Raw genomic sequence first — 21,338 nt, forward strand, 5'->3', positions numbered from 1 at the left:
CTAACAGAACTTCCCAATAATCTACCAGTTAATTTTGTCAGAGGGATAATAACTAAAGTGTGAATGCAAATTGTGTCCAGACAGTATATCATATTTAAAAACAGGATTGTGAGTGCTTTGGTTTTTCTCAGGATGCAGGATTTCGTCTGCTCTTTGAGTTTAGAGTAGGGAACAGAGAATCAAGAATCCCGAATTTTGCTTAGTTGCCTCTGCTGTTATAGTGGTGAACTATTGGTTTCATTTGCTTTCTCAAATATTTTTTTTTCTTTTTCACTGATAGCACTATATTAAAAAAGAAGATACAGGAATCATCTCAGATTCTGCTTTGCAAGCAGAAGTGGAGGAATTGTGTAGGATAAAAACGTGTTGCATTAGAATCTTATTCTTGTGCGGCCACTTTCAGAACTACACTTGAAATGCCAAATATAAAGGTTTTTCTTTTGTAGATTATTAGATCTTATCCCCTTTGCATTCACCTTGCTGTAAATAGTAATTTATTCCTTTCTCTCTACTTTTTTGGGGTTTTTTTTATCAGGATATAAGCATCCAAAGTTTTATCTTCCTTACAGAGCATTATTGTATGGCGGCATGAGAGAATCTCAGCCTGAAGCAGAAATTCCTCTTGAGGACACCACTGCAGAAGCATTTACCATGCTGTTAAAGTATATTTACACCGGTCGTGCTACACTACGAGATGAGAAAGAGGAAGTTCTCTTAGACTTCCTAAGCCTAGCACATAAATATGGATTCCCAGAACTGGAGGATTCCACATCTGAATATCTTTGCACAATACTTAATATTCAGAATGTCTGTATGACATTTGATGTTGCCAGTCTTTATTCCCTTCCCAAACTAACTTGTATGTGCTGTATGTTCATGGATAGAAATGCCCAAGAAGTGCTCTCCAGCGAAGGCTTCCTGTCACTTTCTAAGGTATATCTTTTGTTTGCACTTTTTACCCCAGAAATTTTAATTTCAATCTGTATACAACTTCATGTTAAATTACCAATGGTGGCACCACATGCAAGTTTATATGTTAGTTAATGGGTATTATTTTATACTGGTGAAACTGTGACAGTTGGAAGTGTTGAAGCCAAGCTGAACTGAAAATCCTGGTGATTGTTCTGAATTTTTTAGGTATTTAATTTTGACCAGTTTTTTCTTTTCCAGACTGCTCTTCTGAATATCGTACTGAGGGACTCATTTGCAGCTCCTGAGAAAGACATTTTCCAAGCCTTGATGAATTGGTGTAAACATAACCCCAAGGAAAACCATGCTGAAATCATGCAAGCAGTCCGTTTGCCACTAATGAGTCTAACAGAATTACTGAATGTTGTGAGACCTTCTGGATTATTGTCACCTGATGCCATCCTAGATGCCATTAAGATTCGCTCTGAGAGTCGGGACATGGACCTCAACTATAGGGGCATGTTAAGTGAGCATCAAATTTTTTGTTTGGTGTTTTTTTTTCTCATTTAGTGACAATAGTTGTCTAGACGATATGGTTGAGGTTTTATCCGTTGTTTTGTGTTTTAAAAAGCTTACATAATGAAATAACATGCTGCTTACTGTTTTTGCCATTTCTATTCCTCAAATATTAGTCAGCCTATTTTCTTGCTTTATATCTCAAATATTGTTGAAACATGAGTGTTGTAAGAATGTATTTTCCTAGAGGAGATGCTCTTTTAACAGAAAAAAAAAATAGAAAAAAAAGTAGAAATTCATTTGCTGTGGGCTATATAGTATTTAAATGGTGTTTTGTTTTCTACTTTGTGAAGATTTTAATCTTTTCTCCACTAGTTTTGATTTTCCTCTTACTCTTTACATGCTTGCCCAAGTACTATAAACATGTCTTTGAAAATTGTATTAATGGAAGCCTAAAAAGTGTGAGAAGCCTTTTGTTGAACTTCTGTCTGTCCTCTCCCTTGATTCAATGAGAATATCTAACACTGAGCTTTAGAAAAATAGCTTGCTATCTAATGTCTCATTTGCCACTCAACAAAGAATAAAGTTAAATGTTCTTTGAGAGCCTGCACTCTGCTCGGTCAGTTTGCATGATAAGGTCTGAAAAGAACCACTTTCTCAGAACCTCATCTCCCCATTCTTGGAAGTTACAAATATTTATATTTAAGCATATGACAATATTAGGGTATTGTAAAAGTCTAACCATGCAAGACATCCTATTGACAGTGCAGTAGATAAAAAATTAAGTGGTGTTTTTTGACTTCTTTTTCTGCATAGTTATATCTCAATAATAATATACGCCTAATCTCAACATTTCTAGTTTTGTAAAAATCACAGCTCTTTGGAGAACTGAACTTCTGTGTTGTTTTAGTACTTGTTCAGGCTCTTGGGACTTTATCCTATGTGTGGAAACATTGACGATCACTTGCAATTCCATCGATGTACATTTGAAGTTTTTATGTAGTAGTACACAATACAGTTAAAATTTTGCCACGTCGTAATCTGCTCTTTAGATGTTAAAGTTAATATCCTGTTAAAACTGATATTTCTCTTAGCAACCTGCCTGAAGAGCTTGGTGCAGCTTTTCTTAATTGAGTTTTCAGATTGCATTTTTCTAGGGTCTGTCCTCAAACAAAATTGTTAAAAATGTCTTTTTAATTTGGAGGTTCATCAATGTATTGTTTTGTAGTTGAAGTTAGGTATCATTATTCCCAGTTACCTTGATGGAAGATATATTCCTAGGATGTAACGGGTTTATTGCTGTGAAATGGTGACATAAAAACCTTAGCTTACCATGTTGGTTCAAAGCCCAAGGAGTCAGAAGTTTTCCATTTCACTCAGGTTTGTTTAGATTTAGTAATGGAAGCTTGTATAGCTATCAAAATAGCTTGTATAGCTATACCGCTGTTTATACTACTCTGCAAATTCATGATGCTCCCCCATCTTGAACATTTTATGTGATTTTTAGTTGCCTTCCACTTAAAAAAACCCAACCAAAACAAACAAACAAAAAACAGTTGAAAATAGAACAAAAAGATTGCAACGAAAGGGCAAAAAAATTGAGATATGGGGAGAAGCTGATCACAAGGAGAGACTAAATAGACCAAAATTGTAAAACCATGAGGAAAGTGATGATCATACAAGGAAGGTGCAATAGAATTCTCTTAAAATCATTAAGGAAACTAAGGATATAGATACTACATAGTAGTAAATCATGACTTATTATTACTACCATCACTACTTATTACTACTGTAGAGACCTAGAGGACGTCAAATCATAGAATCAACAAGGTTGGAAAAGACCTTTAAGAGATCATCAAGTCCAGCCATCTGTTCTACAACCCGTAACCCCTAAACCATCTCCTGAAACACTACGTTGACTTGTTTTTAACACCTCCAGGGATGATGCCTCCATCAGCTCCCTGGGCAGCCTGTTCCAGTGCCTCACCAAATGAAATGGATAAAGCAAAATTTCTAAAATGCCTTTCTTTTTGTATTTTTTTTTTTCTCTTGAGTATATGTTTGTGGCCAACAAGGGATACCAGCAATAAGGTTTTGTTCCGTCCTAATACAGCTGATGTTCAGAACATCTAATTTGCACTATGAGAATGTAAAAATTACCATTATTTCCTTTTCTTCTTAGTACCAGGGGAAAATATTGCAACAATGAAGTACGGAGCACAGGTTGTAAAAGGGGAGCTGAAGTCTGCTTTATTAGATGGAGATACTCAGAACTATGACTTGGATCATGGCTTCTCTCGACACCCGATTGATGACGACTGCCGTTCTGGAATTGAAATTAAACTAGGGCAGCCATCAATAATCAACCACGTACGAATCCTCCTGTGGGACAGAGATAGTCGGTAGGTGCCAAGGTGACATAAAAAGGGAAAGTAATGCATTTTGTACTTGGTGGTAATATATCAATGCAAAACATTCATTAAATATTTTATAGAAACAGCATGGCATGGTTTTGAAGATGAAAAGGGCAAGTTTTATTTGGAAAAAAAACTAGTTTTCTAAATGCAATTTTGGTTGCTTAAACACCAGACTATATTTTGTGATACTAAACTATTTCATAGTAATTCAATGTATGTTTTGTGTCTTCATTAAATAGTTTATATTACTACTGAAAGTTTCCATACAAAATTGTTTTGTTTTCTATTTGCCACTTAGTTTTCAACTAGTTTTATTTCAGTTTGAAAAGCAATATCCTAGTTCTTTTTGCAGAAACCATTTTTTTGCATATTTACATTCCAAACATTGAATGAGTATTTGTTAATATTTTTTCAAGATATCAAAATTGTTAAGAAATAACAGTGACAATAATTCAGATACAGTAAAATTTATTTAGAATGTGAATTACAGATTAACTACAGTCATTACTAGTATCCACTTCAAGGTGAGACTGGTGAAGTGTGAACTATCATGGATGATTTAGCTAATTTATACTAGGCCACGCTAGATTATTAGGAAATGCATGGAAGATAGAACTATGCATATTTGAACAATCGAGTGACTGCTTAAGTAGGAAAATTGCAAGCTCCTTTATATCTGACTAATTGACTATCTTAATTTTATAACTTGATGTGTTATTTTAGAACAGTGTACTGATGTTTTACTGTTGATTATTTTTATTTTTTGTAAATGACTTAAAAATATTAATTACACTTAATAATTCAAAACAAACTGCATTAATATTTAGCTATTAAATTGTTTTAAGTAATGTATCCTTATTCAATTAGCTAAAATTTATGCTTCTGCTCTATTACTTTTGGAAAAATTGAAAAGTAAAACTTTGAAAGGACAAGGAACTATTTTCATAGAGTATTATACAGCTTGTCCCAGAAGCGGAACCAAATCTTTTAACAAATTTATTGACCAGTGTTACAAATTTGAAAAAGTATTAGAGACATATTAATAATGAGGAGTTCCTTAGCAATTTTTAGAGAGCTTGTAACTGGTGAAATACCTCTCATCTGCAAGGTATAAATCGGCAGCTGCTGAAATTCAGGGAATAACCCCTCTCCTTGGGACAACTTAATAACAAATTATCTCTTGCTTGGTATCTCTTGCCCTTCCTCTGAAATTTGTAGAGCAAGCCGTTCGTGGCAGAATATCAGACAAGGGTGACCTCTACTTCAGAGTGTTTTGTCTTCATAAAATGCTGAGGGTACAGTGGTATGGGAATGGGAAGTTAGCTATAGGACTTCCGTTTGCTTCCAGTCAGATATAGTACCTGAATTATTAGGTTTCCCTGCCCCACCTCCAGTAGCTCAGTTAAGATAAATGGGAAAGGAAGCATTTGGAGTACTTGGTCCAGTTGTGGGCTCCTCAGTATAAGATACTGACATACTGGAGTGAGTTCAGCTGGACACCCAGATGATAAGGGCTTGAGCACATGAGTTACAAGTGCTGAGACAACTTGCTGTTTTAAAAGGAGAAGGCTTAGAAGGGGGAGCTTCACAGAGAGGTACATTCCTCTCTCTGCTATTTACTGAGAAGACAAAGAGCTGTAGACGTAAGCCACAGGGCAATTCCTATTAAATATTAGTAAAAAAATTCATAATGAGATAGTTGATTGTGGGAAGAAAGTTATGCATGTCAGTCCTTGGAGGTATGCAGGACTTCACCAGCCAAGACATTAAGGAACTTGCTGTAAGATTGTCCTCGCTTTTTCTAGAGATCCTTTCTGACCTATGTACTCTTTTAGTCTAAGAATTGGCCAGCCACCTGTCTGCATCTTTCTTCTGAGATACATGAATAATGTCTCCAAAAGAGATGTTCTAGCAGCTGTACAAGTGCATAGTGGCTTCTTGTTGAACATCTTTTTAAACTACCTATTCATTCTAACTATCTCTGTGAAGCTCTGGTCTATTGGATATCTTTACATAGATAATGTACATTTGTAACAGAATCAAATACAAACTAACAGGTGTGTTTTGCACCTCTAGTTTAGATGTCTTATTAAAAGATTAGGGACAATGGCTTCATCTAATTACTGCAGATTGTAAATGTAAGGATGTTTTAAGTAATTCTGAAAACATGACCTAACATAATTGCATGTGAATTTATTTTCAAAGCTAGTTTGAAAATAGGGATCTTTTAAATATATTAGATACAGGTCTGTGGGTAGGAACAAATAGCCTTCATTTCAGCACAACTGAAAATTCAAAAGGAAGTGTAAAATTTAATACCCAAGATGTGGCTGTTTATATTCTAACCAGTGCTTTTTGACAATCCGTAGGTCTTACTCCTACTACATTGAAGTGTCCATGGATGAGTTAGACTGGATTCGGGTTATTGATCACTCTAAATACCTCTGTCGGTCCTGGCAGAACCTGTATTTTCCTGCCCGTGTCTGCAGGTTAGTTCATCAATGTGATGTTGCATGGCTATTATTAAATAATATAGACATGAGGAGTTGCTGGATTTTGCTGCTGCATTATGTATTTCTGATAATGTATGATAGACACAACTTTCATCAGCTATTTTAATCTTAACTAGGTGATAAATTGGAGGCATCCTGCTTTGAAAACTCTGGTGCTTCCATCTCTTAACTGTGGATCCCTTATTTCCCCCTCCTCCTCCTTTTCCCCCTCCTTCTCCTTTTCCCCCTCCTCCTCCTTTTCTCCATTTTCTTCTTGCAACTAATGAAGTTTTTTTCTACTCAGTAGTAAAAATCTCTCCTTGACTGCCAAAATGTTTCAAACGAATTTGCATCTTTGCTATACAACTGGCAGATGTATTTTTATGTATTTTTTTACTTTTGTATTGAAAGAGTGTTTTAAACAGTTGTGAAAGAGAGGAAGGGGAGAGCTAAGACTAAGGAGGTTTCAGCAATGTTTTGTGTAAACCTCGGGGTGATCTTGAGTGGGACACTGCTTCATCTTCTTTCAGAAGGGCAGCATTTTTTGGCCTCATCCAAAGACTTGTCCAAAAGTGATTTTTCTAATTCAACATCAGTTTGTCTGTCAACCCCTTCCTCAGCTATCTTCATCTGTGTGTGTGGGGTTTGTGCTATGTTTTGAGAGCATTATTGTTATATTTTGGTGAAGTCTTGCCTGAAAGTGTAGAGAGAGAAGAGTGGAGGGGAGAAAGTCCAGAGTTTTAGGTGATATCTTAATTTTTTGGCACAAAAGGACCTCTTGTATGTTCTAGCTTTCCCACGATCTCTTAATCTTCTGTAAATAACTTGCTGTCTATTGGAGGAGAAGATTATCAGGAGGGAGTTAATTTCATGTGCTGTTTTTTATGAACAGATGTAGATTATTTATTTAATTGCATGCACAAGCACACCTGGAAACCTCCCTCTTGCTTTATTTTAGCAGATATTTCAATTATACAGTTGTCCAGATAACTACAGCACGCATTTCCTTATGACATAGTCCTCGTGCTTCTAATGTTTCCTGTTCTGCTCTGTGGTCTCCAGTAAACCTGTTTCTACAAATCTCTGTTCCTCATAATCAAATCTAGAGAGTGATGAGAAATTCCCTGGAGGTTCAGCTACTTTGAAGAACTAGTGAAAGAGCTAAAAAGAAAGTAATGTAGGAGCTTATTGTTAAGGAGCAGTAACCTTAAGGCAATAGGAGCTCTCAGTTGTGATTCAGCATGATAATACAGGGTAGTTTAGATAAGTCTGTTCTGTAATCTCTCTTTACATCAGTGAATTGAAGCCTACATTATATTAAGAGGTCGTTTGCTAGTCAAAAGCAAAAGTACTGTGACTATAATTTACTGTTATCTTTATGATAATTTTTTTTCCTGTAAATAAGAACATGCTATTTTAAATTTAATTAGAGACCTAAAATTGCTGACAATTTTTTGAGGAACTCCACTTTAAAGAACTTAGTATATATTTATTTGTATTAATATAAATAGGTCCAAGTTGAAGGTTGGGCTGGCTTTAATAAGGAGTCTGGACCAGTTGACCTCCAGAAGAGAGGCCTTGAGTGGGGGAGGCTGCGTACATATGCATATTAGTATTTAAGGCTTTTGGTTTTCTGTCTTTAAATCGATATTCTGTTTAGAAAAAAGTAAGCAAGGAGGACTAGATTTTTTTTCTGTCTCTAATTCCAGGGCGTTTTTTATTATGTATTTAAAGTAATTTTGTTTACTTAAAAGAGCTTAACTGGTTATGTCTAGGATACTAAATTATACAAAACGAAATCTTAAAATGCTTAGCAGCTCTGTCATCTAAAAAAGAGTTGAACTCCAGTGTTTTGAGCACAGATTTAAAATACAAGCTAATATGAGATTGTCAATGTATTTATTTAATAGTCGGTATTCTGTTTTTACAGATAAGTTATGCATGCCTGTCAAAGGGCAGATATATTTTAAATGTTTTATATGCTCTGTCTAGAAATAAATTGTTATTACATTATCAACAGATAGTGAAAAAAACCATATATTTCATTTCAAGATGTAAATGCCTGCCCCATTTTTAAAGTCTGTAATGAGACTCAGTAAATCACTCACATTTATTAGCACTAGGTTAATCAAGACATTCTTTACATCCAAAACTAGTTATATTTTCCTATTACTCAGCACTGCTTCTGCTGCTTACTCGAGTCAGTGTGACAAGTCCCAGTGCCAAAATGTTTCTGTTCATGGGCAGTAGTACTGAGGAGTACATTGCAAGCATCATGCTTTGCTCTGTCTTCTTGCTATTAGCTTTAATGTTTATTCCTCTTTTGTCTCAGTAATGTGGATAATAATATATGCAAGCAACCACTTAGGGAACCATACAGCAATTATTTTTTTTTTTTTAGAGGTTTGTATGCATTATCAGTGGAAGGTGCTGGACTAAGTATCTTTTCACAGTGCAGTTTCTTAGCAGGATAGATTTGAGATAGGTGTTGTTTCGGGTTTTTTTTCCATTTAAAAAAAGTTTATTTTAGCCCAAAGTGCTTTATGGTATCACTCTATGGGATGACTTCTTGAGTAGTAATGGAGAATTGGAGACTATAGGGTTATTGGCTGTGTTTTTTATTTACACACCTTTTTTCAAAGCAAGGGAGTAGAATGTTCCAGATTCTATACATGTTGAAGGACAGCCTGTTTGTGTTTGATACACTAGAGCAGTCGTTTAAACAAAGATTATACAGCAAATATGAGCCCTGTAACATTAGTCAAGGTTAGTTGCCTTTTGGAGTTACCTTTCACATCAATATTACTTGTGCAAGGTGAAAGCTGTCAAGAGCTGAACTAATGTGTTCACCTGAGTTTTAAGAAGCTATTCAAACATTTCCATGGGCATGAAAATTGATGGAGCGTATCTTCTGTTTGCGTGTGCGCATGTTGGTTTTTGTTGTAGTTCTGGTGTGTGTTGTTTTTTTTTAAACAAACACTTTCACTTTTCTCTTAAGTAAATCTATCCTTTTTAAAATCTACCATCAATGCCTATTTCACACTGTTAACTTACTTGTATAGTCCAGTCTAGGTTTTAGGAGGTTCAGAATAACTTCTGCCAGCCATAACCTTTGTCTGGATTAACAGATGGAAAAGAGAAGGGCAGTGACCAAAGACACTGAAAAGGAGATGGGAAGATTGGGATTTATTTATGATTTGTAGAATGTAATCCCTGATTTAGATATACAAGCTAATCTGTACAAGGAAGAGCATTTCTTAGGCATTGAAACTTAGTATAACAGGTGAGAGGGTGTTGCTGTATTTTGAGGGGTTTATCTAGTAAAAGAAAATGTTCAGTATAATATTTTGGCTTTTACTAACATAATTGTATTTTAGACTTTTAATTTTTGCTTTAAATACCTATAAAGGACATTATTCCACCACCTTTAGGAATGGAACAGCCAAATACAATGTAGAGAAAGCAAATAAGAGAGTGGGATTACAGAGTAATTTTTTCTTTTTTTAATACAGTTGTGTTTTTTCATTTTAGAATTTCATTTGGTCCTAGTCTCATTATTTGCACTTATATAGCAGTTTTCTATGTAGACCTGAAGATTTTCTTTAGAAGGAAGCTGGGAGGCAGAAAATAGTCATGTAGGCAAGGTTCTGTCAGAGTTAGGAACAAGTGTCAGGTTTGTAATTGTTTTAGCTTCCCTTTTTAGTAGTTAGGTCCTGTGGAAGATAATTCTTTTGTATTTGTTATCCTTGTGTGATTTATTACTGATTTTTGAAGTAAATAGTTTTCTTTCCTATTTGCAAGTTTTTTTAATATGTACCAGTTAATTAAGCTAACCATTTACCCTGTCATTAACTTGAAAAAATTAATACTATCCTCTTGATTATATTAAAAAGTTAACTTTTTCTTATATAGCACTAACTCAGTCCATAGTCCTCACTGTTGGATTGTGTTGTGTTTCAAGAAATCAGTGATAAAAATAACATAAGAGGTGCTTGTTGTGTATTTTTAATAACGCATGTAGATGTTAGTGTGACTATGGGTAAGCAACGTTGGTTCATTAAAAAAAGGCAGATTTTCAAATACAGATAGCAGACAGAGTTGTTGTTCTAAGCCACAGCTTTTTTTTGGCATAAGAAAGTGCAAACACATTAAGTGTTTACACACATTAAGTGAACAGGTCTTTTGTTTTTTGTTTTGTGGCTTCATCTTTTTCCTTTGTCCTACACCACAAATTTTGAAGAACTTCATTAAAGCAATTAAAGAAAATGAAAAATCCCGAGAGGTCTCAAATAATATTCAGCCACAAGGTGTCAGTATAATAAAAGTTTAAAAGATTTTTTTGTTGTTGAAACTCCTTTACTGAAACTGTTATTCCCAGTGTATATTGTGCTTGTGTACTGAACTTCCCAGATTGAGGGAATCGTTCCAGCTTGCTGTTTTTGCTAGAGAGAGAGCAAGTCCAGAGATGGTACATTAAATCAGAAGGAAACTCACTTAATTTTCTGTGCTTCATCTGATACTGGATGATGCTGAGTTTTAACTGAGGATGTATTTGCCCAACCAAATGAATTTATGGTTTGAAAAGTGATGCTATTTTGTCAGTAATACAGGAATTTGAAAAAGATGATGGAAGGGAAAGGGGTCTGTTTTTTTCTGTGTTTGCTACTATTGTTTTGTCTTACCTCTTCTTGAGATATTATAATATGACTAATATTAAGTCATTATTACTGCATACATTTTTGGTCCTAAAGCATATTTCTGTTAAAAGAACTGGTAGATGTCTGTAGAAAAAGCCTGTAAACACAGGAAATTATTTGAGTGTATTCTTTTTCCTGTTTTTTAATTTGTTTTACATTGAAAAATGTTAAGGTTTTCTAGTACTGTTAGGTTGGATTAGTAGTGGTATATACAGTAAGTCTAAGTGCTCTGTGTTTCCCTTCAAGTACTTGGCTGCTATGGAAAGTGTGGTGTGGAATTATTTTTACTTTAGAATGTGTAGTCTTGTGTTAAATATATTTATCAGTGCACGGAGAATTTCTTGCCTTTCCTTCATTAAGTATTAATGATACTGGGTAGGTTTTTGTTCATTGCTTCAACAGTGTTTGCTACTAATGATTACACCATTTGTAATCCTCTGCCTGAGTGGAGACAAATTAAATTGTAGACCTTGTCTCCCAAGCATTGAAAAAGCAAAATGTAAAAGGGGTAAATGTTGCAGTATCAACACAGTTCTAAACTAAAAAATGCTGGTAGTTGTGCACAATTATTTTGCAGGTAGTGACATGCGAAGAGATGTGATTTTCAAATATAAGCTAGACAAGATTTTTTCCTTTAATTTTTTCTTTGGTCAGGCAGCTTTGGATGCGAGTGATGGTGCAGTCATTTTATTTTTCTTTCCACTTGGGAGAGTCACTCATTGAAATTAGTTACTGATTAGGCAGCAATGTCACACTTTCAGCATTGCCAGCAGATCTCTTGACATCCTTATCTGTAGTAGATACCCATTTTTGCAGTTTTCCTGAGCTTCATCAAAACTTAGTGATTATGACTTGCCAAAAAGTGTTCTGAATATGGTTCAATTAAAGAAGATTTGTTTAAACAGGTGGGGAGTTAACTCTTGAGGAAAAAGCAGTTGAAGCATTGTCTCAGGTACTTGTACTTGAAATAAACTCAGAAGAAAGCAGTGTCTGCAGATCTAATTTAACACAACTTTTTAAAGCAAGTAAATCTGTGTCCTCTCTCCTCTCCCAGTGGAGAACAGTGGTGTTTAGAAATAGACAACCAAAATAAGGTTTTTAACATTGTTTTAACTTTAAATGTGACTGTAGTATATTACTGACCTAATTGAAATATGTAGACTAAGAGTTTCTGGCAGGAGCTCTGGTAAGGCCTTCAATCAGTCTGAAAAGCATTTAAAGAATTTTTCATCACTAAGTCAGTAATATCCTTATAAAAGGACTACTGTAAATTGAATTATTAACTTGGGCAACTGCTACAGTATTTACCTTAGTTACCACATTTGAGAAATACAAATGTTTGCACAGGCAACATGTTGATTAGTTACTGTATTTGTACTGTGCTTTGGGATGCATTGACTGTTGTATAAATATTATATTTCTAACTGTGCTGGTATGCCTATGTTTCACAGTTCAGGAAAAAAACCAACCTTGCTGCACAGTGCAAATTACCATTTCTTCTTCTTCTGGATAACCGAAATCTTAAAATCTTTTCCTAATTCTAATACTGTAACTAATACAGTGAAAATGTAATGTCCAGCAATAAGTAAACATTATCTTGGTTTGTATTGCAGAAAAATACTAAAATAAAGGGTTTTCACTGACGTTGTTTTCACAAACCAGTTTTCACTGCATGGAGTTTTCTTTTTTGTTTTTGATTTGTTTTTTGGAGGTGGGGAGAAGGGCTAATCAGTCTAGTAGAAGCTGATCATGTTGAGTAATCTTTATTGATATATGATCTTTGTTTCAAATACATTGCTTTTTAACTTTGTGAAATACAAGGAAATTCTTTCCCGAGGTCTCCATTTTAGTGGCCAGGTGCTGCTTGATTATCTTTCTATTGTTCGTTGTTTAAACACTTTTTTTTTTCCACATTGTGTTTAGTCTGCCATTTTTTTCTTTTCCTAAGATAAGGTAATTGTCTCAGATTTTGCAAACAATGGAGGTCATCTACACAGAATCAAGAAAGCTACTGCCTCACTTGAGATGGAGTGTTTATTGATTTAAAAGATCCCTTTCTTCATTTCAGGCAATGTATGCTTTTGATCTAAAACTTGCACTTCTGATTTCAGCTCCAAATATGGTCCTAGTGATACAGAAGCTCATCTATCTACATGCAAAACCACTAGCATTTTTCATGAAAAACTTTATCAAGGCAGCTTTTCTCAAATTCCTTCTCTGTCTCTGACATAGCAATTTCATTTATCCTAACCTAAAGAACCAAGTCAGCTTTGAGTAAAAGCAAAAAGATTGTATGTGCATTTAAGCTGTTGATGACAACCTGCCAGGCAGCTCGTCCTCTGAAAATGAGTATTTGTATGAAAAGGTGTGTGTGAAAGGGTTATTGTGGCTTGTATAGAAACATGAGAGAGCCTGCCAATACAATTTGTCAGATATGAGTTTTAAAAGTATAGTATATTCTTATGTTTTCGTTTATAGTTTAGAAGAAGCAATTAACTTTTTAAGAGGTCTGGATTACTCATTTCTCATGTATAACATACTTTTTTTGTAGTATGGTTAGCACTTCTATGTATTCTGAATTTTTATGTATTCTTTGTGAGTTTCTTAAACTGTAAATTGTTTTGAGCTGTTTCACCTCCTAAGAGATCTGAAATAGGTGAAAATTATCAGTAGTTACTCAGCTTGTCAGTGATACGTAGAGATACAGCTAAACAGTAAATTATTGAATCATGCACCATAATTCTGCTGCAAGTTGTATTTTAAAGTCAACGTTGCGTTTAAAAGGCATCTTCAACACTTTAAATCCTTTTCTGTGATTTGTGCTGTGCTTCAAGAGCTGGAATTAACTGTGAAAACAGGCCATCTATATTTACAAAGAGGCTTTTACAAAAGGAAATCTTGTTTTGCCAAATTTGTAAGAATTCTAGTTTATTTCAGTTTGTTGATCGGCGGTGGCCATCTGTTGAAGTTGTTTGATGCCGTTGTGTAAAGCATTTCTCTTTTTCAGCAGATAATGTGCATGATTGTTGATGTGTGACTGAAACACTGTACCACACTTAAAATTACACCTTATGAATATTCAAATTGTATACATAAAACCAAATAATACACTTACATAGACTCACTTTCCAGTTTTTAAGTTTGTGAAGCCATCTGTCAACCAACACTAGGCCAGTCTCGGTTGTGGAGTAATTTGGATTACATTAAAATTTTTGTAGTAAAGCAAATCTGTCTGTGGTTAAACTTGATTCTTTTTTCACAAGCCTCAAGCTATCTTCTGTGTAGCACTTTTTGAAGGTATCAATCAGTGTATGAATGGGAGAGCCATGAGCTGCTTTATTCAGTGTCCTTTTTCTCCATATGGAATGGAATATCTCTGGCCAATTTTGCTGTCTGTCTAATTCAGCCTCCTACAGGGGGGTCACAGATCTCCCCGTAGTGTCTGAGCCAGCAGAGTAAAGATGTGACCTTGGAGACCCAGCAGTTAGAAAAACATTCCACTCTTATCAATCTTAGTTGGAATGCTCTGCTGCTAGTTAAAAGAAAGCTTATTGAAGGGAAAAAAAAAAAGTATCAGTAAAAGGAAAATTGGCTTCATCCTGGCTCAAACCAGATCAAGAACTGGCATTGAACTTAAGCTTCTTGAGATTTGACTATACTTGTTCTTTTTCATCTCGGTTTCAGTTGGGAGGATTAGGCTGATGGTTCCATTTCAAGCAGCTTTTTAATTGTTTTCTGTTCTTCAAAATTAATATTCACCCTCTAATAGGGAATAAGCTAGTACACAAACAGTTGAAAATGAAAAATCAAGCTGAAAAAAACAATAAAAACTAGCAAGTTAGGTGCTATAGAGAATCAAATTTATAGGAAATAAGACATGTAAAAGTATGCATAAGCATCTTCAACTGACAGAAATGAGTGAGTGAAGGAAAGAAAGCAATGGAAGAGTGAGATCACACAGAAAATGTTTTGAAACAAAAAATCAGTGGTTTTTTACAAAGTTTTTTTACAATAGGGATAATTACAGGAAAACCATGTGTGACTGATCATTTTCAGGCTGGTACTGGAAGCAGTTATTTTATTATTTGTGTTATCTTCTGAAAGACAGTGATCTTTGTAAAACACCAGATTGTGCATCTGGGTTTTGATTTTTACCACAAAGCAATGTTTACAGCTTTATACTTTCATGCTTGTTTTTCATTTGTAAAATTGGGACAAATATTTCATACCTCACTGGAGATGTAATAAAGATCTTGGAAATTTGATATGCTGTAAGTAACATCATTAGAGGTCAGTAAAGTAGTGGCTTCATTACTTCATACCATTTTCTTTGTTGTTTGGATTGGCAAATAACAGCAGTGATGGAAGGTGTATTAAATATTGATTTCTGAATATGTATTCTGTTCAGTTCAATTATCCTGTCTCTTTTAATGGCAAATTGCAGAGTTGGCTAATCAGGCTGCATTCTAATTAACAGCATAAGTGCCCTGTTGAGCCAGATCAATGGGCACCTTGCCCCATGTCCTGTCTCTGACCCTGACTGCAAGAGCTGCTGTTTAAGGCCTGTGAGCCTGGACATCCTCTCTTTTCTGTTCTCCTTATACTCCTCTGAACATATTAGAATATGTTAATAGATTTCTTGTCCATTCATTTATCTAAGGTCCTTCTCTGGGTGGGCCGTTACCAACTGCTGTCACAGCTTCTAGTGGCAGCCAATTCCAGAAGCTCATTAGTCACTGCATAAAGAAAGAAATTCTATCTGTTTAGACAATTCTACTAGTTTCAGTGTCTGTTTCCAATATTGTGGGATTTGGTCAATAACAACACTGCATTCACCTTTTCCACTGTCTGTGATTTTGTGAACATCAAGCACAGCCACCTCAACCATCTTCTCTTCAGTTGCATCTACCCTGCTATTTTTAAGATTCTAGGTGATCTACACTGTACCTTCTGTGACTCTGCTGTGTTCATCTTGAGGTGTGGAGATCGGAACTGCACATGAGCACTCAAAATACAGGCACACCAAGCTGTTGCAGAGTGAAAGAATGACACTCTTTATTTTGTTCTCAGTACCCCTCACAATGATGTGCAATATTTCATTGTTTTCCCTACGACCCACCCGGCATTGGACTACCCCAGATTACTTCCCTTCCTCTGCAGACTGGGAGACTGCACTCATGAGAGCTTTCTGGGCTGCTTAGAAACAAGGTTATGATCTCAAGGCTCTTGTTTTCTTGGTAGTGACAGTATTTTGCAAATGTAAAAAACTTACTTGGCTTTCACAGTTCTTTGACTGACACTTGCATTTTTGTTCAATTCTTGTGTTAAAGCTCGAAATAGTAGAATTTGGCAGTATTTCTTTGGGTTGAATTGATGAACTCTTTACAAAGTTTAATTCTCTGATACACTTTAGAAGCTAAATTTGAATGTGATTTGTTTGTTTGCTGGCTTGCTTTTTCCAAAAATCACTCTCTAAACTTACCCAGGAAGTTTCTCAGGTTATGCAATATGTGGGTTTGGGGGGAGGATGGGCATGCAGGACTTTTAGTATTATTTATAGGTGTGACTAGAATTATAGCCTTTTAAAATTAGTGAAATATTCTGAAGTTAAAGTAATTATTTTATTTCAAGTCCCCTGATGTAGAGTTGAAGGGGGAAATTTGGTTGTTTTGCAGATTTATTTTTAAGTGGTTAGGATTTACATTGGATTGGAACAATCCTGAAAAGCCCTTATAAATTTGAAGAACTTGTATTTTTTCTGAGAGACTTGATTTTTCAAATGTGTAGGATTTGTGGGGGGCAAATTTATACTAACTCTACCAATGATTTGAGGTTACATGTTCATTTTCGTATTTGTCAGATGTCCTCTTTATGCCATCAAAATTTGGATAAGAGAGTTTAAAAGTAAGTTTGTTTTAAAGAGCAATTAATTCAAAAGAAAGTAATGCATTACAGTTTCTGTAACAAGCTTCCTAGAGTCTAGAAATTAGGAGTTTACATTTCATGTGTTTGGACATTTGAAAACATAAGGAGTAAATTATAAGTATATAGTATTAAGGCATACAATAAATCTTAATTGTACTTTAGGGTGCTTCCATGCAGCAGTTACATTTTTCAGTGCATATTAATAAAGTTACCTGATAAAATTAACTTCTAAGAACTGTTGAGCTTGGCTTTTAAAAATTTTTATTCAAGTATCAATAGCAGGACAATATTCTGTCCAAAATTTGTATTTATGGAGATTCTCATTGACATGACAGTCTTTTTTTGTTTGTTTGTTTCCAGTTTAACTAGTGATTTTAATGTTTCATTTGGAGAATGGGAGTTATTGTTTTGGTTTTTTATAAGACTATTCTTGGTTTGGATTTAATAGGTAGGAAAACTAAGGATGGGTAGAACACTGTGTAAGTGTATACATAGACACTCTTCCCATTTAGATTGTAGTTCGTACCCCTTTTTTAAGGGATGGATTTAATGTATATTTAGATAAAAACTGATTTTAAAACTTCAGTAGATCAAAATTGAGTGAAGGGCTGGAAGACATTGCTGATGATTCCATTTTGTAGTAAATTATGAAGCATATATAACAGCTGTAAAGAGAGATGACTTCCTGTGTCATATTTCATCTTGCCTTCACAGATAAGTGTGTAAATTGAAAGGGAAACAAATTGTTTCAATATGGCAAATCTGTATTATTTCTTTGGAGTAAAAATGAATGAAATCGAAATAACTCACTCTAGGGTGAAACTAGAAGCTATAAATGTATTTTATCCTCTTGGTGGAGATTGACATACTGCAGATTAGTAATAAGAGAATGTTCCTCGTATCATCACCAGTAGTCAGACACATTCATGACTACTGAATTACAGTCAAGAAAAAGGGGTTCACTGTACTCTCATGTAATTTACACAGCAGAGCATGTAATTCATAATTTTAATAGAAGCTGCTGTTCACTGCTAGATTTTTTTTTCTATCTTTTTAAACCTTTTTTATGCTTTGTAGTATGGTAGGTTTGTAATTACCTGTGCCTGATTTTGGGAAGAGGCTGAAGGCTCTTTACTGTCATCTGGCATGTGGGCATGTGTTGGCATCATCACATCTAGCATCTAACTGGTCTTCCCCACAGGTGTCTGGAAAGAAATATACTAATAAGATTTGGGGTCAGCAGCCTAATTAGAATACTTTGCTTCCACAGCTCTCCAGCGAACTTCTGGCGTTTTGCAGAGAATGAGACATCCTTGAAAGGTTTACAGTGCCATGTATAAGTTGAGCTTGTGGGATTTTGTAGTAATGATACACAAACAAGCTAGGAGGAAAAGTATCTGCAGCCACCAAAACTCTTGTCTTCCTAAGACCTATATGAATGCAAAGAAATTCAAAACCAAACTGGCTCGATCATTCAAAAGATACACCTTTGTGTCCTGCTGATGGGCATGGCAAAGTAGCTAGAAAATGACTATATTCTAGAAATGTAAGTTATAAGTGCTTTTCAATTCTGACTCACATGGTTTGGTTTACTGAGTAATAATATGGCAAAATTCATGCCAATAGTTTGTTCTTCTTTGAAAAAAATGTTTCCTTTTTTTTTCCGAACTGGTTAAATGTTAAGAATTCTTCTGTTATCACAACTTCAATGAAAATCTTAGGATACTGTTTATAAGCCAACTTTCCTTGTCTATCTGTTTCTAATCATCAGTGTGAATACTAAAGAGGTTCTGATGCTCACTTAATTTTCATGTGACTTGTGAGACTTTCTGCAGAAAAAACACACTGCTAAGTATTTACTTTTCTAGTACTTAAGAACTGTTTTGAGACCACTGCCGTCAAATTTGTTACAGCATGGAACCATATAAAATTTAACAGAAGTAGTCTGACAAGGATAAACGTTGGCTGACTTCACAGCAATTTAATTCTAAAGGCCAGTGTTAGCTAACACAGATTGCCAGAGGAGGCTAATCTTGCCACATTGCTCATATATTCAAGGGGCATTGGACAGTCTACATTTTACTGGCATTTGTTTCTGTATTGTGGTTGGTTTGTATTTGTCATCAGGTGGTGAGTGAGACCAGATACTTGAATTTTGGATAGAATCTGTTTCTTGTGGATTTGTTATGACAAGTCTGCTGAATTATCACACACTTTTAAAAATAAAAGTATTTGGACTTGAATTAAATAAGAATTTCTAAGTTGAAATCCTCAAAAATTGCATTCTAGACACAGTATGTTTGTGTCTAAAATAATAAAAAAAGGACATTTAGCAACTAGGAAGTTGACCGAACCATTTTATTCTGTACTACAAACTTGTTCATTGCATATTTCTTCCAAAAATATTTTTAAAGAATCCTCCAGATCCTTGGCTAAAGAAAATTACTTAAAGCAATGCATGAAATACTAACTGTCTGCCCTGGTTGGTCTGTTTCCTCTATTAGCTTTGGACCTCAATTGAAGATGTCCCAGGGTGATGCATTGTATTGTGTGTTTTGGGGTGATGGCAATTAAGCCTTTCTAAGGGAGGTGGGGAGAGTGAAAGGAACTAATGTTCTTGACCAGCTTCTTGAGCATTTGGAGGGCTTCAGTATATATTCTCTGAATATTTAATCTGAAGTTCCTTGGCACTTTTTCTCATTTTGTACTGTGGATCACTAGTGTTTGAGCTGTTCAGAAAAAAACCCACCATATTTATATAGAGGTTGTGTTGTAAAAAGAAAATAAATTGCAGGGGGGAAGAAGGCATCTAGGCACTAAAGAACATCTGTTATCCCATTTTATTTTAAACTAAGCTTAGTGGTACATTATTTAAAATTGCCATTTGGATGAAATTCATAATCTAATCTTTGTTACATAGCTTCATGGCTTATATTGTATGCAACTGCCATGATGCAATTGAAGAAGTTGAATACATTTGTTCTCTATTACCTATAAAAGAACTGTTTCAGTATGAAAATGTTAATGGTCATTATATCAATTTCTTAAGTGCAGGTGGGAGGAATTACTATTGATCTAATAGATTCGTATTCAAAATCTATGGAATAGAAGTAATATTTTGCAGCTGAGTAACTGCTGCAGTGTAATTCTTCAAGGCAGAATTGTGAAAGCAGCTGTAAAACTGGGAAATTATGTTACTTTCTTTTTCAGGCATAACTGGCCTTGAATATCTTTGTTCGTTTTAGCTTCTTGTAAATTATATGTGCATAAGGAGCTAAATTATGTATTTTATTTCATTTGTTCAGGTAAGAATTAATTTAGGGATGTTAAAATTAGGACCTGTATGTGGTTACCATGGAAATTCCTTAGTTGCAGTGTTAAGAGAAAACAGGTCACCACAGGAATCACAAACAATGGAGAGTGCTTTTATACAAGCTGCTTTGGATTGGGGTGATAGTTTTAGTTCTCTCTGTAATGTTTTTTATATTTCTAGTGGCCCTTTTAAAGGAGAGAAAAGCTTTTTCTGGAGTCCCTGAGTATCTTGGTTTGCTTCCTCCCATACTTTTCTGCTTCTTCCAACTTGTGGTTTTCAGAATCAGTTGATGATCCTTCAAACATTGTCTACAAGATAGGACTTGGCAGTACTATGGAGCTTTCCTATCCACTTAGTCTTTTAAGGATAACTTTTATGTTGACATAACATATCCAAAGTAGGACAATGAAGCTGGTGAAGGGTGCAGAGCACAAGTCTTACAAGAAGCATCTCAGGGAGCTGGGGTTGTTTAGCCTAGAGAAAAGGAGGTTGAGGAAACACCTTATAACTCCCTAAAACCAGCTGAAAGGAGGTTGTAGCAAGCCAGCTGTTAGTCTCTTTTCCCAAGTATTAAGTGGCAGAACAAGACAAAATGTCCTCAAGTTGCACCAGGGGAGGTTTAGAGTGGATATTAGGAAAAATTTCTTCACCAAAAAGGTTGTCAGGCACTGGAACAGGCTGCTCAGGGAAGTGGTGGAGTATGGGAAGGACACTGAGGTGCTGGAGAGGGTGCAGAGAAGGGCAAGTAGGGTGACTTAGGGGTCTGGAGAACAGGTCTTACAAAGAGAGGCTGGGAGAGCTGGAGCTGTTCAGCCTGGAGAAGAGGAGGCTGAGGGGAGACATCATTGCTCTCTGCAACTACCTGAGAGGAGGTTGTAGTGAGGTGGGTGTTGGCCTCTTCTCCCTAGTGACTAGCAACAGGAGAAGAGGAAATGGGGTCATGTTGTGCCAGCAAAGGTTCAGACTGGATATTAGAAAAAATTTCTTCACAGAAAGAGAGGTGAGGCATTGGAACAGGCTGCTGAGGGAGGTGGTGGAGGCACCATCCCTGGAATTGTTAAAAAAAATG

General features: G+C 35.4%; 1 protein-coding gene across 1 annotated transcript in view; it reads left to right on the top strand.

The window, feature by feature from the left end:
- BTBD9 (BTB domain containing 9) overlaps positions 1-21,338 on the top strand; it is a 126,339-nt gene that overhangs the window by 7,118 nt on the left and 97,883 nt on the right. The window contains exons 4-7 of the mRNA XM_051613233.1: positions 570-933; positions 1,171-1,435; positions 3,608-3,827; positions 6,212-6,331. Coding sequence (XP_051469193.1) covers positions 570-933; positions 1,171-1,435; positions 3,608-3,827; positions 6,212-6,331 — 969 coding nt within the window. The remainder of the gene's footprint in view (positions 1-569; positions 934-1,170; positions 1,436-3,607; positions 3,828-6,211; positions 6,332-21,338) is intronic.

The sequence above is a fragment of the Apus apus genome, chromosome 3 (assembly GCF_020740795.1).
Source record: "Apus apus isolate bApuApu2 chromosome 3, bApuApu2.pri.cur, whole genome shotgun sequence".
In the NCBI taxonomy this organism is placed as follows: domain Eukaryota; kingdom Metazoa; phylum Chordata; class Aves; order Apodiformes; family Apodidae; genus Apus; species Apus apus.